Source organism: Oenanthe melanoleuca, chromosome 12 (genome assembly GCF_029582105.1).
Source record: "Oenanthe melanoleuca isolate GR-GAL-2019-014 chromosome 12, OMel1.0, whole genome shotgun sequence".
In the NCBI taxonomy this organism is placed as follows: domain Eukaryota; kingdom Metazoa; phylum Chordata; class Aves; order Passeriformes; family Muscicapidae; genus Oenanthe; species Oenanthe melanoleuca.
The window spans coordinates 16,623,726-16,640,303 of NC_079346.1; the positions used below are offsets into that span (position 1 = coordinate 16,623,726).

The 16,578-nt window shown below is 36.3% G+C and overlaps 2 protein-coding genes across 3 annotated transcripts in view; one reads left to right on the forward strand and one right to left on the reverse strand.

Moving 5' to 3' along the window:
- Positions 1 to 16,578, reverse strand: part of CENPP (centromere protein P) — a 110,603-nt gene that overhangs the window by 65,889 nt on the left and 28,136 nt on the right. The gene's annotated exons all lie outside the window — the stretch shown is intronic.
- On the forward strand, positions 7,051 to 15,273 carry OMD (osteomodulin). Its single transcript, XM_056501399.1, has 3 exons — positions 7,051 to 7,250; positions 9,485 to 10,434; positions 10,973 to 15,273. The coding sequence occupies exons 2-3, from the start codon at positions 9,507 to 9,509 to the stop codon at positions 11,290 to 11,292; spliced, it is 1,248 nt and encodes a 415-aa protein (XP_056357374.1). The 5' UTR covers positions 7,051 to 7,250; positions 9,485 to 9,506; the 3' UTR covers positions 11,293 to 15,273.

Here is a 16,578-nt window from a genome sequence, read left to right on the forward strand (position 1 = left end):
AGGAAGTCACAGAATAGGCTAGCGTTCTGCACGAATAATAAAAGCAACCATCTATACTCATTTCTCCAGCAGCTTAATTATTACTTGCCTAAGAAAAATTTAGTGATTAATACCTAAAAATTAATAACCTCAGGAAAGCTTACTTGGCTTCTTGGAATGGATATTTTTCATTTATATTTTAAGCTAATACATTCAATTTCTTTTTAGATGTTACTCTCCTGTAAATATTACTGGTATCTTATATTTCTTCAGATACTAGGATTTACAAGGAAAAAGACTTTTGATTTAACTCCATTTAAAAAATGACTAACATAGAGAAAGAAAGCCAAATAACTTTCAGAAATATAGCAAAACTAACTGTCAGTACAAAAGCAGAGTATTTTACCCCTATATTCCCTGAGTGCACAATGCCTTCTTTTAATATGAACCAGCAGAAGCATCATGTCACAGGATGAATTTTGAGATGAAAGAATCAGGGTATTTTTAGAAGCCATTTTCCATGCAAACACCTACCTAACCTGGGCAGTTAATGATTGCTCTGACAAACTATGCTCCTGTACAGTGGCCTGTAAATTTGAGATATTTGATATGAAGATAAAATCTGTCATGATGCCATAAGGAACAAATACTTTAAGCCTCACACCACCATTATCACACCCAGACCCCAAAAGCATTTTCTTAACCAACATGACAAGAGATCTCTTGTTTTTCCTGTCAGGACCACAGTTAACAATTAGCATTTACAAACCCACAGTCTTTTATTCCAGAAAAGTAGAAACTAAGTCTGATCTAAACCCAGTCTTCAATATCCTTCTCAATGCTTCCCTCTAATAGATGGAAGAAAAAAAAGTAGTTATCTTTTATAAAAGACTTGTGTCATTATTTATGAAAAAGCCACAAACAAAGTATTTTAAAAATACAAAATATTTCTTACCATAAACTAACTACAATCCTTGGTGCTGTTTTCCTTGAGCGTGTTCCATTGGAGCACACACGTGTAAGGCAATATTTCATTACTCCTGTTTCAGGAATGCTTTGCCTTAGCAACACTGTGTTTTATGGATTCATACTGCTTCTAGTGCCTTGGGCTTAGGACAGAAAGGGTAATGTATGCTTCCCACTTGAACAGTTCCCTCCCAAAATCAGAATGCACAGGAACCTGAGAAGAGGAGAAAATGCGAGCATGGAAAACACATCTGTCAGATGTGCAACTGCTTTGTAAAGTCACCGTTCTGTCTTTCTAAAAAAGTACCTTTCCACACAAACATTTCACCGTGGCTAAACACAGTATCTAATTCAGACATTAGCAGCTCGAAACAACTACCCCAGTCCCCATTCTGGGGCTGCTTTCACAACACACAGACTTCTTTGGAAGTTTCAGCATTAAGCCAAGTGTTTGGCAAAGACATGGAGGGAGATCTGACATTTTTACAGGGAGCTACTGCTATCAGCTCAGTTCTATTAAAGTTTAATCACTCAAAGCACCAATTTCATGCCATCCCCTTACTAAGACCCAGTTAATATTTTTTTTTAAAATAATTTATTTTTTAAGAACAAAAACGTTATGGATGTTTATATTTTAGCTAACAACAGCTTGAGGCATTTAGTCCACTCATCAAAAAGCAATAGGACAAGGCAAGAGAAGGGGTCAGTAGCAAGACAGAACAGGGACACGCTTGCCAGATTACCATGGGAGGTCTGTAATGCCCAGATCACCTTTTCCTCTTAATGAACTGGAAAGAGAAGCTGTGGCTGCCCCATCCCTGGCAGTGCCCAACGCCAGGTTGGACAAGACTTGAAGCAACCTGGGATAGTGGAAGGTGTCCCTGCCCATGGCAGGGGATGGCACTCGATGAACATTCATCATTCTGTGATTCTCTAAGTGCTGGTTTAAGTGTGAGCCTTGCTAAAGTCTTCACAGCAAGGGCTTTTAAGGATCCAGAACAGGTAATAGAAGAAACAACTTCCAGCCAGAGTGACTGAATCCAAATAAGACCCTCCCCCAGGCTCTGCCAAGGAGGAGCTGTGACTCACAAATTATTCAAACCACAGAGAAACCCTTTTGATTTGATTAACTCCCATAAATCAAAAGACACATTTATTTTATATGTCAGGCATGAACATTAGTTCCAAAGGAGCATTAATATTAAAGAAAGTCCTAATAAAATAGAGATAAAAATGGAGAGTAACCAAAGGAAATAAAGGGTAGAGAGACCATATTTTTCTTTATAAGACAATATGCCAGGGTACAGAACGATGTGTAATAACACCTGGTGTTTCTGTGAAAGCTTCCAAGTCACAGATTCTGGCTGCGTAAGAACTGCACTGCAGGCCATAAAGGCAATGTGGTGCCAGCATTACAAGGTTTGTGCTGAAAGGAGAGGATTTATTCTTTTTAAGAAAGAAGAGATCATAAAAATTCAGAGCCATTTTAAGGCTGATGTTCAGTTTCTAGACTGTAGGAGAGAGATGGGACACTGCCTGGCAAAATCCTCTGCAGCACCAAGCTAGACAGTTGTATTTGTTTGAATATTTCTAGAGCAATAGGTATTTAGGAAAACACATTCTGTAGTTATTGTAAAATCAGACCATCACTCTTAAATACACTTAAAAAGTGTAAATAGGAAGTACTTTCCATCACGTACGAGGGGAAAATTTCTGCTAATGCAAAACGTCTTCCTATTCATGACCATTCTGGAATGCTTTGGCAAATAACTTACACAATTACTCTATCCTTGCCTGGAAATGCCTAAAAAAAGCTTATGAACATATGATTTTCAGATTGGATACAAACCTGAGAACAATCTGAAGTTGCAAGCACATTTTTTTATTCTTTAACCAAAATTACAGGAAGTCCTTAGTTATAAATTAAGGAAACAAGCTAATGAATAAGACATTAATATAAATTATTATGGTAGAATTTACATAATCTCTTTTAGATATCTATCAGTTTAGGGCACTGAAGTCAGCAGCTCTGCTCAAAGAAATAAAAAAGAAAAAAGAGAAGCGCCTGCTTTAGAATAGACACTTAGACACTCAGCTCCATACATTCCTCCCTTCCAAAACACTGTGTTCTTTTATTTACAATGTTTATTAGTGAGTGCAAGACACCTGTCATACACTGTGATCATTTATGTAATTCTATGTAAGACATAAATCAGGCAAACTGAAGACTCTGTTAAAGTTTGAGGTCCAATGCAAATGCTGCCTCAAGAAAATGAATATACCTGCACCAGTAAACAGTGGTTGCAAAACCAGACAACTATTCCCAGAACTCCACATGGGAGGAAAACACAGCCCAAAGTCATCTCTCTTGGAACAACCAAAGCAGGCTGTATAAAAATACAGAGTGTAATGCAAAGCATATTTATTAAACAAGCTATTCAATTACTAAAAACACAAGTGTCAGCTGACCAACAGTGACTCTCCTCAGCAGAGATTTATAAATTCATACAATTCAGGGTATTTTAGAGTAACCAGACACTATTTGTTACAGATAATACTGCTTACATCAATTGTCAACTTGTTTTATTATTCCAGTGTAAATTGTTTATGACTACTTGTAACTGTGTTAGTAGAAACACTACATGATGAGGACTATTTAGATGCCTCTACTGTAGAAAGCAAAATCCATCTATTTAAGAAAAATGTAACCTCTTCCAATATAGTATTAAATCCTTCTAAAATTTCTAACACAACTATATATTCAGAAAAATGTTACATCCCTCCTCTTCTGTCAGTCCTTCAAAGTCAATTATCCACTACCATTGATATTGTCATACAAAAAACCTCACATATTATAAATCTGAACATACCAGGAAACTTGATACTTTGCTTTTGCAGTACCAGTTGCTCCTTGCACATGTTCATGCACAAGAGTAACCAATGATCTTATGAAATCAGAGATTCCTAATGTATTGCTTCTAGATGCATAGATGCTTCTAGTGAATTCAGCCCTAAAAATTGAGTGTATTACTGCTCATTAGTAGAAGCTCCTCAGTAATTTCCTATGAGATTATATTAATTCCCATGCTAAAAGGTCAATAAGCTCGACTGTTTTCAGTTGCTCAACATGTTCTTCCCAGGAGCTCTTAGCAAAACAAAGCAAAACATTGAAAACAGGCTGCACAAAATGTGGATTGCCAGAGTTTTGATCTTGTAATTCACCTACTAAATAGGAAATAAATAGGGACCACACAACAAGGTTCAGGTCAGAGGCAACAGAAAGCCCCACACAGGGTACAGCTCTGTCCTCCTTGGCTTTTTAAAACAGATTAGGCCTTGTCTCAGCTCTGTTGATATGATTTGATGGCCTCTTTTCCATAACCTTTAAAAACACATGTTCCCACAGGATGATTTTCCATTCCATGAAGAGCAGAACACCACCAAAGTCTGAGAGGGCTTGGGCTAGGCTGGAGGCTCTGCAAGAACAAAACCTTCAGCATCTCCATCTTCTGAGCTCCACACTGCAGTCAGTGAATTTCCAGAGTTCTGGCACACGATAAATAAATCCAGCAGCCACTACAGTCCCAATATCCAGTAGGCTCTCGATGGCAGGCACAGGTAAGGAGCACCTTTGCAGATCAAACATGGAATTCACAGGTGGCTGCTGCCAGCAGTGCTGGGCTGCCAGTTAAGACCTGAAAATTGGGATGCCAAGAGCTTCTGTGCCTACAGTGGGACTTTGAAGTGCAGCCCAGCCTCAAGGACATTGCCTACAGCTGTTTCCTACCACAGGCTCTATGAGGAACCAAATTACAACCTTCAGTTCCTTATTATATTTGACTGTGCACTCCCTTTTTTACTGTGCCCTCATTCACAGGGACAAACAAACATCAATTCTTATCTAAAACACAGAATTCCTTCAAAGTTATCAACTGAGATTCTTAAATCTTGAGCTTGAGGCCATTTTTCAGACACCTGAGAGCAGGGCCAGACCCTCACCCAAGCTGACCTTCACAATTCTATTGAGATCATGCCTCCAACACAACTCTCAGGTCTAACTTCCCTAGCTTGGCTTCATTTGAGTTCTCTAAGCCCTCTATAAATAAAATGCACTTTTTTTTTTCTTTTAAATTTCATCTAGACCATTAAAAATTTTGGAGGGAAAAGAAAAAAAAAAACTCACTGAGAAAAACCCACCAAACACAAAGAAACTGCATAAATAAAATGGCCAAAAAAAAAAAATCACAAATCCACATTAAAAATAATTCCTTCCAAATGCAAAACTGAACAAAACATGCTGAAAATTCAATAAATTTTCACAGCCTTTGAAACAAGAAGTCTTACACAAAGGATGCTAAATTTAATCCCCTCATTATCTGCCTTGTAAGGAAATTCCTGCCATACCACAAAGGAAAATGAAGATCAAACCACACAATTTGACCAAGATCACAAAGTATAGATTTGTTTGCCTCCAAAACAGCTCTTGCAATAAAACAGGAACTGAGCCTTAATATATTCCATGGCTAGAGCTGCATCAGCCTCTGCAGCTTAATATGCTTCAAATCAAGAGCTTTACCACAATTTTTCAAAGGACAGACTCTTCTGTCCTGCCACCATGGATTTTTAAATTCACCATGAGATTTTTAGATCTCCTAAGTGCTTAAGAGACTTTGGGACAAAATCAGTAGTAGAAAACAATAGAAAAATATCAGGTATGAAATTGGAACTTTAATTTTTATCTTTGGATCAAATAGTTTTATGTATGTTTTACTTACAACTATTACTAGAACGAAGCTTCCAAAAACATGTGCCATGTTCTTTGTTTTGTGCTTAAAAAATAACCATACTTTGTGGCAGCCAGTAACATTTTACTAAATGGTCAAAAAAACTTGGTGGGCTTTTTTCATCTCTCACTGTGTATGTATTCTATTAATTATTAAAAAAAAATTACTGGTTTAGTGGCACAATGTAGCTGTTCAACTATTTGTAGTATCATTAATCAAGGACCATGGAGTTTTAATTTCTCTCTTTCAACCTCTCCCCTGTATTCTGCATTCCCTACATAAATATATGACTGCTTTAATTTATTTCCAGTATTGCCAACTCCTACAATATCACTTTAACCATGACTTCTGGTGCTGCTCTTTATACCCCAAATGTTAGAATTATGTATTATTTATCTTCTTAAACATATTCCTGTCCTCATTAGAGAAGAATCTTGAAAAGGTTGGGTAAATCATCAGCTTCATGAAGTTCAAAGACAAAAAAGTAAACATGGCTGCATTTAAAAAAAAATTGATACTTCTAAGGCACTTTTTAAGAAGAATTTTTAAGAACCAGATTCTTCCCTATGAACAGATTTTGAAATAAACTAATTCTTTTACCAAGACAAAAGCATAATTAAATGCTTTGGATAAATAATACACTTAAACCACTTCACCAAAAAAAAATTGTCCATTTTCTCAATTTTTTGCATATATCACAGGTATCATATAGCAGCTAAGGCAGATAACTGTACCTTCTTTCTTTAATTCCTCTTAAAACCTAAGGTAAGTATTTTTCTTGAGTAAAATGGTTTGTGTTTCATGCCATACTTACCCTTTTCTCCAGATTTATGCTCTTTCTCTACAACTTTGCAAAAAAGATATTGGAAAGTTACTGTGAATGCTGAACTTTAACACCACCTCACCAAGAGCACAGTATAGAACAAATTATTTGCAGGAAAGAGCCAGGACACAGACATTATGGGGGGAAAAATAAGCAAGATGTTTATAAGAGCTTATTTATATTTATAAGAGCTTATTTACAGCACATGCTTCCCCTTGATTTTGGTAAGATTAACTTTTTTACTGTTTTAAACTTCATCCTTGGAGTACAAACCCTTTGCAGAACAGAATCACTGCAGCTGAACCCACATTATGAACTAATAACCTCTGTAATCAGTTTTGCAGTTTTTTTGTTTTTTTTTTTTAAATGGGAGTTGGTAATGGAAAGAATCCTGCCAATTGTATTGAAGCAATTCGAACAAAAGTAGAAATTGCTTCACAGCCCTATGACACAGCATCTACAGCAAGTGATGATGTGGCACAAAGCAGTTTTTTAAATTTTACTGGCAAATCAGAAGAGGGGCCAAGGCTATTATTTTGTGTTGCCTTCCCACAAGGCTCCTTACCACAAAATATGGCTTAGACAGACCTTTTGTTCCTCCAGCTGGGGTAGGCTGTCTCAGATGATTTCACCAGGACAAGAACTTGCTGCCCTCTACAACTTGAACTTCTCAGACTTCCAAGGAGCAAGTTTTCTTGGTAAGCAAGAATAAAATGAACTGATTGTGTTATTTTTCAGTGAAGAGTGATTCATGCATGTTATATAATATATAGCTTTCAGCAAATAAACTGCTTACAAGTACAGCTACTGAACTCTAACTTCGTTACAGATGGTAGAGAATCAAGCTTTTAAGATTTTTCTATTGTTTTTCAACTATGTATTTATGTGTTTTATCATATTGTGTTTTAAAGCTAGTTAAATTCTTAGAGATATTTCATGAAGAGGTGTCAGTGTCTCAGTGCTTTGAGACATAACCTGCAGCCTGGCAGGACAGTTACTATTCTACTGGTAAGATATTCAGCTACAACCAAAATATCAAAATGTCTCCTCAAAACCAGCTCCTCTCGCTCCATAAAACCTGTGGGAGACTTTGATGTATATTACTTCTTATTTATAATTTCATCTGACATGATAGGAATTCTCTTCACATTGTCCACATGGCAAGTAGATCGGTCCCATAAATGCCTTATGCCAAAGAGAGAAGACTTTCCTGAGTTGTCCATCCTGATTTCTAATTATGGCACAGAGAACAAAAATTATTAATTGGAAATTTTGTGACATGGAGTAGAAGTGCTGAGAGAATAGAACCAGAAGGTGAAGCTCAAGCTCTGGACTGCAAGTGAAGAGGGAGGAATCAAAAGGAAACAAATAGGCAAGGGAGAACAGACTGGGATCTGTTCCACAAAACCAGAAGGCAGTCACGGGTGTCAGAAACAGATTTTAGATAGACACCAACAGGACTGATTAGAAGATATTCTGCTATACACTGCCTGAAGTGTGAAAGCCAGTGAGCTCCTCCTGAAGCACAGAATCACTTCTCAGCCCAGCACTGCAGCGCAAGGCAGCTCTGTCTCTGGTAATTGGTTAGTTAGCCCAGACATCCCACAGTGCTGCAGGGATATGGAGTCCCTGGCTTTGCTAAGGACCTGCCTGGAGTGGAGTTCCTGACTCCAGTCAAACCTGGTTTGAAGGTTTTCATTGGTTATGAAACTTGACTGCATTCAAATGTGAAGTGAGATATGCAGAGTAGGCACTGCAGCATGGTGACACCCAGCCCCTGGCACACACAGCTCTGTGCCACACAGCACGATTGCAAGCATGCATCAAATTCCAAGAGTTTGCTACTACTTTTCTCCTTCTGTTCTTCCTTTTCTCTCTTCTGTTCAAGTTAATAGAATACATCATGCATTAGGTAATTGCCACTAGGAATCATCAGAAATGACCATTTTGTCTCATGTCCTCTGTTACAGATAGTGTTCACTAAACAAATATTCACAAAAAGTCCCTTGGGTACGAATCATAAATAAAAAAAAAAAAAATAGAATAACTGCTTTTCTCTCTCTGCTTCAGGATTCTTGTACTATACTGAGCACAGTATCTTAAATTTATCAATTATTTCTGTGGTTTGACCCGCAATGTAACATTTCCACTCATTGCTACTTAAATTGAACATGATTCACAGCTCTCGTTCTGACAAGTAACACAGTTCCTTTGGCTGCATAAAGTACTCTAAAATGTTAGAGTGGCTTTGAGCATCAGAAATTTGATGTGCAAAATGATTTGCCTTTTACAGCATCAGGATTTCACCTCAGAAGGGTACTTGGAAGGTAAATTAGTTCACATCTATAAAGAACATATGGTTACAGAAGCAAAAGACTACAAAGAAAAGTTACCACTAAAGATTTTATGCCATGTGCAGTGCACGATGGTTAAATTGTACTGGCTTTAAATAAATGATGGGAAGAGAAAAATCACATTATATCATCATTAACAGAGTACTAAGTCTGTTATGTTTTGTGGAAAATAGAAAAACAATACAAAATGCCACAGAACACATGATTTGCAAAGCCAGATAAATTTCTATTTCCAAGCAACTTATTTTAATATTCTCTTTATAGAAACAATACTGTTATGATACCCTTCAGTACCATGCACAGCAGAACTGGAAGGCTGTTCCTTGTCTGAAGTCAGACCAGAAAACCTCTGTTTACTTCAAGGACAGTAAATTTGTTTATGTTTTTTACATGGAAGGTACAGATCAAAACTTGGGTTTCCTAGTAATGTCACAGACAGTGTTGCGAAAAAAGAAAAAAAAAAAAAAAAAAAAAAAAGGTATTGTTCTACTTACTATATTATATACTGCTGCTTCTTAAAACTTTTGTAGTATTTACTTTATAATTATCTAAAACTTAATGTTTCTTCTTATCAGCAGGTCACAAGATATAAATTTAAATATGGGGATTCTGAGCCACCTATCAATCCTCCTCTGGGCTGCTTTGGTCTTTTGTCAGTATGAAGACTATGATTTTGAGGATGAATATGGTGGGGAGCCAGATCACCAACTTCCATATTATTTTAACCCAAACAGCCAAGCTGAAGTTCCTCATTTTCCTTTCCCAGTTGAGTGTGCCAAAGAATGTTTCTGTCCACCATCTTTTCCCTTATCCATGTACTGTGACCACCGGAAACTCAAGACAATTCCAAACATCCCCAGTCACGTCCAACAACTTTATCTGCAAAACAACAACATTGAAGCTGTGCCTGCAGGACCATTCACCAACGTTACCTTCGTAAGGGAAATTAACCTCAGCTACAACAATATTAAATTCCATATGATTGACCATGGTGTTTTTGCCAAACTTTCACACTTAGTGCAACTTCATCTACAACATAATGAATTAGAAGAATTTCCATTCCCTCTGCCCAGCTCTCTAGAGAGGCTCCTCCTTGGTTTCAATAAGATTTCCCGCTTACCTGGAAATGCATTGGAAGGATTGCCCAACATGACCATGCTTGACCTTTGCAATAACTTACTTGATGACTCAGTATTGAAAGAAAAACCCTTTTCAAACATGAAAAATTTAATGCAGCTCAACTTATGCAACAACAAATTACAGACAATGCCTCCTGACCTGCCACCATCACTTCGGCATCTTTCTCTTGAAAATAACTCCATTTCTCATATTCCAGAAAACTATTTCAACAGGCTTCCCCACATCATTGCTCTAAGAATGTCCCACAATAACCTGCAGAACATCCCACACAACACCTTTAATCTACCCAACCTTCTAGAACTTAATCTTGGACATAACAAACTGAAGCAAGTGTTCTATATTCCAAGAAGTTTGCAGCATTTGTACATTGAAAATAATGAAATTGAAAGTAGGTTGATGGTTAAACTTCATAAAAAGCAATAAACTTAGTGGCTTTTGGCATTGGTTGTGGGAGGAGTGTGGGGAGAATATCACCCTGTATTCTTTGGGATGCAATATAAACACATCCTCAGTCATTTGAGACCAATTTGAAATTAGAGAGGATTTAATTTTTGAAGCTTTCCTCTAATTCACAGTTTTTTGTAAAAGTTAATACCAACTTTTCATGTAACAGCTAAAATCTTTTTGAAAATTGCTTCTGATTTGGCAACTGATAAAAACACACAGAGAAAAGGAAGTATGAAAGCATTTCATTCACATAAAACAGTAATTACAAATTCCTTACCTTACAACCTTCTATTTTGCAAGCCCCCAAACTGGTACTATTGTCATTTACAAAACTGATTTAAAACATAGAGAAGGGTTATATTACTTTGCACCACAAAAACATTTTCCATTTTAAATATCAAAATGTAAGTTTTACTTTTGCAATAGTCTAAACCATACCACTTTCTGCATTTGAATGAACACTTTTCCCTCTCTTCCAGACATCAATGTTACTGTGATGTGCCCAACCCTGGACCCACTGAACATCAAGCAGTTAACCTACATACGGGTGGACCAGAACAAGCTCACGAGCCCCATCAGCACCTACGCCTTCTTCTGCTTCCCCCTCATCAGAACCATTTATTATGGAGAGCAAAATGTCACAGTCAGCAGGCCAAGTGGGCTCAGAACACCGGTGTTCCGGCGGTTCCTAACACCAGAGGAATTCCAGGAAGCAGAAGACAACCAAGAAACGCTCAATCAAGAAACTGAAGAAGACAATGAAGCAGAAGACAGATATTTTCACCCTTACTATCACTGAAGTAATTATTGCTAATGAGTATATACGGAAACTTTTCATTAGTCTGGGTTATTCATATCTATCCTACAACAACAGAGCAGTTTGGGATATTCAAGATGAATCTATAAAGTGGAGATAGGAGTTCAAAGTAGGTAAATGTCTTATTATTGGTGTAGTAAAAAACAATACTAAGAACAAAGAGCACTCACCTAAGCATTAGATAAAGGTCTGACACAACCTGGTTTGATGATGGGCTCACCTTTGGGTGAGCAGCTGAAGTGAAAGAAAATTGACCTGAAAAGCTTCTTTGTTCTTAAGTGACCCAACTGCAAAATTGCTAAAATACAGATCAGTATCATAATTCAATAGGAACAAGTGATTAAGGCCAAAAATCCATCCAGCTCTACATCCTACTGCTGACAGCAGAAGGAAAGAGACATGCTAGGATGAGACTGAAATTACAAAATACTTCCTCAAGGTTCCTCTGCATCTCCCAGAAATACAGATCTTCCAACTCCTAATTGGATGAGGACATGACAAATATGGAGCTTCAAACCTTCCCCATATTATGTTTCAAGTGTCCTGACAAGCTGTATTATAATATTAACTTTTTTGGCTGTCCTTTAACTACCACAATCTTTCAAAGGAGATTTCAGCTTATTATTAACACAGGAAATAAACAATCTTTCACCAAGCTGCTGGGATCTAGGGAAAAGCATGAGCATTAACACAACCAAACCATTAGCTTTTATATTTTCCCTATGCTTCAGCCCATGTTATTTCAGAAGACACACAGAAATGTAATTAATCTTTGCATTTAGAATTATTCATCAAGTAGAACAGGAAGAATAGCATTGCAGTTTTTTTTAAACTATTAATTTAGACTATCCCTCTGCAGAGCTAATACCAATTAGCTGCATTCTGCTTCAAAGTGAATCAACATTGCTTTAAGTAACTTGAAGAAAACTTTGAGCTATGCAATTTTTTTGTTATATTTTGTACCTAGAAACAGATGCAGATAACTACAGGGGAAGATAACACTACAGAGCACTTTACTGCCTTTTTTAAAATCACTTCTTTATTTTTCAGCACTTTTTCCCTGATAGAGCTTTACTAGCTAAGGAAACAAAGTCCCTGTTTTCAACAGCAAAATGAAATGTTTGCAAGTCATAAATCCATACATCATACTACCAACATTGCTTAATTTTATGTAGTCTTTTTAGTCATCCTGCACTTTAAGTACAATGTAATCAGATTTCTATTAGAATTTGAGAAATTAGGTAGGTTTCATTTTTTCTCTTAGAATTTCAGTTATTTTTTAAGGCCCATTTTCATATTTATGTTTTCTGATGTATCAACTGAATTATTAAGAAAATGAAAATACTTAATGACTTCTTTTTAAGAGAAAGATTTATTGTAAAACTATGAATATAAACTCTAAGAATATATGTAGTCTTTAAGGACAACTGGTTTTAAGAATTTGTGGGTATAAAATTTATTCTATTATTATTAATTTATGGATCTTTAGCCAACTAACTTGAGAAATCTGCTTCTCTCTCCTTCTTTTTCTTATTTGCATTCTGAACAGATCCAGTATCCATAGTAAACTATTTTATGGTCACCCCACAAATTCACAGCGCTACAGAATTTTTCTGCATTTAAAAAAAAAACATGTATTAACATTTATCACCTGCAAGCACCTCTGGGTTTCTGAATAAGGAACACATGCATGTATTCATTTCTTCATTTAAGTACTCAATATCATTTATGTACAGTATATACAAGAATTTAGATATATCTATAACTTTATTGCTTTATTAATATATACATGTAGTATATTAACCTTTGGGAACCTTTCAGCTATTTCAGATTTTAAGTGAATGGTGCACAAAACACAAACCTAAAATAAGAGGCTTTTTTGAAAGGCTTGCTCAGCTTTAAAAATAAAAGAACACTATCCTGCCATAGTATGAATATTACATATTTTATCACAAACTTTCTGCTTTTTAAAGACATTTATGAAGCAAACCTTAGCTTTAGTTTTAATACAGAAGTAAAAATATTGATGTTATATGCCAAACTGGAAATTTATGAAAACTTCAGAGTTGTCTTACTGCACTTGATTCATTCAGGTGGAACATGAAATTTGTATTACAAGCAGAACCATTATAATTTACTTTTCTTTCAATTAATATTATCATGTAATCAGTAGCACACAGGACAGTTAGCACAGAAAGGCTTTTACAGTGGACAGGGAAGTAAAGACAGCCTTAGAGAAATGAGAATTTATAATAAAGTACTGGATTAATGGGCATCTAGCTGAGTGCAATTTACTCTGGTACACAGGGGATGCCTTCTGTAAAAGTAATTGTTTTTGCCTTGTGAATATGTTGGAGTTCTCTGAGGGAATAATGAAGGATGTGGAAAAGGGAGATACTGATCCAAACAGCCTACAAAAATTCCTAAAGGTTCTTAAGGAAATTAAGTTGCCACAGATTAAAAGGCAACATCATGAACAAAATTCAAATAAAATATGAGAAAGAGCCTAAGAATAAATGGTCAATTCTTACTGCGGAGAGGATCCCACTCATGGGAACTTCTCAAAGGGTCTGGGCTAGAATTTATTCCATTTAAAATGCTAGCAAGAGATAGACAAACCAGGCTGAGAAGTGAGATGCCAACAGTGACTGCTAAGTGTTGCTCAAGAATGGCTGCAAAAGTCCTCAGGATGCTCAACCAGCCAATGGAGCTCATCACTGTTAAATCAGAAGTGATGTCCATGGAAATGACGATCTTAGTTCCACATTAAAACTAACAAAGGATGACCTCACCAACATCACTCAGAGCAAGACTCAGGAGTAGCAGCTTCACTAGCAATAGGTGTTCAGTGAAAACACTGGCTCAGAGCCCAGGAGTCATAAAAAGGAAACTCAAATGTAGAGAGTAACTAGAGACAAATGGAAAATTAGAGACATCAAGACACTGCCATAAATCTATGGCTCACTGAGACGTTAAATGCAGTATTGATTTCCAAAGCCTCAGATAGTTGGTGCAATTACATAGGGCATGATTGGAAAAGGATTAGATAAAGGTCACCAAAGGTTAGGATTGGCTTCTATAAAAACAACGTGGAATGCACCAAGTCTCAGCAAAGAAGTGGCTGAGGGGGGATACAGAGATACCCACAACATGGTGAGTTGTATTGACAGCAAGGCTCTAGGGATCCCCTGCTTCAGTACAAGGGAAGGATCCATCAAAGGAAGCTCACATGTCCCACGTACCTGAGGACACAGAGGATGTAGCAGCAATTTTAGACATTGTGTTGAGAAAAGACTGTAATAGTAATTGAGTTCCTTGGAAAAGCTGCATTAAAGGCTGCTAAACGAAACACAGTAGGTATAAAAGTGCTGAAAATGGCTGGAGAAGGAGGAACATTTGAAGACAGGCTGGAGACAAGGGTCATACATGATTGTTCTATTCTCTGTCTTCCCAAAGCATCTTTTATGGGCATTGCTGGACACAGGATATTGTACACTAACCTTTATTGTTAATTCCACTCAGAGTTCTGTGTTCTCACTATCCTGACCCATGGTAACATGCTGGTACTGCTCCTCACTTCTACTGCCTTCATACAGTGTAAAACGTATTTCCTTCATGTTTGCTCTGGTACTTATTTCAGATTATACAGTGTTTTTAAAGGAGGAAATAGGTTCATAAACTAAGAACTAAATATGCTACTGATTTCATCAGTAACAGCAAAACCTAACAATCAAATAGCTTAATGAGTTTGTTTACAGCACAATCAGAAAATACAGAAACAAAGCCTGATCTAGGTTTTAACTCTGAGCAATTCAGGTAAAGCACCAGCCACAAGAAGTTTTTATAAAAATCTAAAGAAAGAGAAATAACAGTAGTTCAATCCAACTGTCTGTATTTCTTCCTTTAGCCCAAAAAAGTGGGAATATATTTTGTTTTTTCCAATAAATATTTTTTTACACTTTGCTTCAGTACTCTGATAATAAAAGTTATGTGGATGAGGACAGAAGCTCCTATATAGAAAACAGATGTTTTACAGTACACGTTTTCTGACTTAGTTTAACATATTCCCATTCCACTTTTACAATACAAATCCATTTCCTTCTTTGTTGACTAACCTGATCATTAAGAGCTATAAGCATAGGCATTTCCTACCTGAGAAGCAGGAAAGGGGAACATATTATATTTTTAACCAAAAAAATACACACTGAAGAGATTTCACAGTCATTTTCCAGTACTGCTGCCAGAGTATGAACTATTCAGCTATAAGCCAGTTTGTGTATAGACTACTGAAATTTATGGAATTCCACAAATACAAACATTTTAAATGTTTTTAAATATTTTGTCCAAAAATCATATTTCTAACAAGCTAATGAATTCAGAAGGAAAATAAATAGAAACAATCTTGTAATTCATTGCATTAATTAATCATCTACAGAGAAAAAAAAAAAAAAAAAAAAAAAAAAAAAAAAAAAAAAATCAACCTTTCCCTATCCTAAAAGTACAACACAAAGAAAACAGATAAATGTGAAGACGAGCCATTAACAGAGAGCAAAGCAGATGCTATGAAGAACACAAGGAACAGATGCCTGGAACACTGAAGTAAAATATGGATAAGGCCAATGATTCTTGCAGCCCTGACTCAAATGTCCCTGTGGACATAGTAACAGCTCTCAACAAATGATGGTATTGTCATAAGGAAGTAATGCCAATTTTGGAAGGAATTCTAAGAAATTATAATAAGTTGCAGTAGGTTGGCTTTTGTTTCAGGATATAACTGATGTCACACAGCAAAGTTCAAGAGAACATGTGTTTGACAGAGAGGTCTGGGTAAATAGACAGCACTGTTAGTCTGGTTATAATTTGCAGTTGTTAACCATAGTCTGATATCTGTTTAATATTGTGCATGATTTTTGCAATGTGCTTAATTCATTTATAACATAGTAACTGATAAAAGGAGTTTTTCTTTTCCAGAAATGCAAGAAATAAAGGTAATGTCTTCAGCCTTAAAAAATTCTGATTATAAATCAGAAACATATGGAAGAATGTTCATACAACCACTAGGTCATTTTTCAGCTGTCTCCATTTTGCAGCTGGTGGCCCTAACAGTGACCTAAATTAATTTAATTCACTGAGCCTTGGAAATAGTTGCAACTTTTCATAAAAATCTGGAGGTGTTTATGCATAACTATTTCTTTAGTGATTCTTATTCTTGAAGAATGTTCTAAGTTTTCTCTCTAGGACATGAAGACATTTATTTTACATTTAATA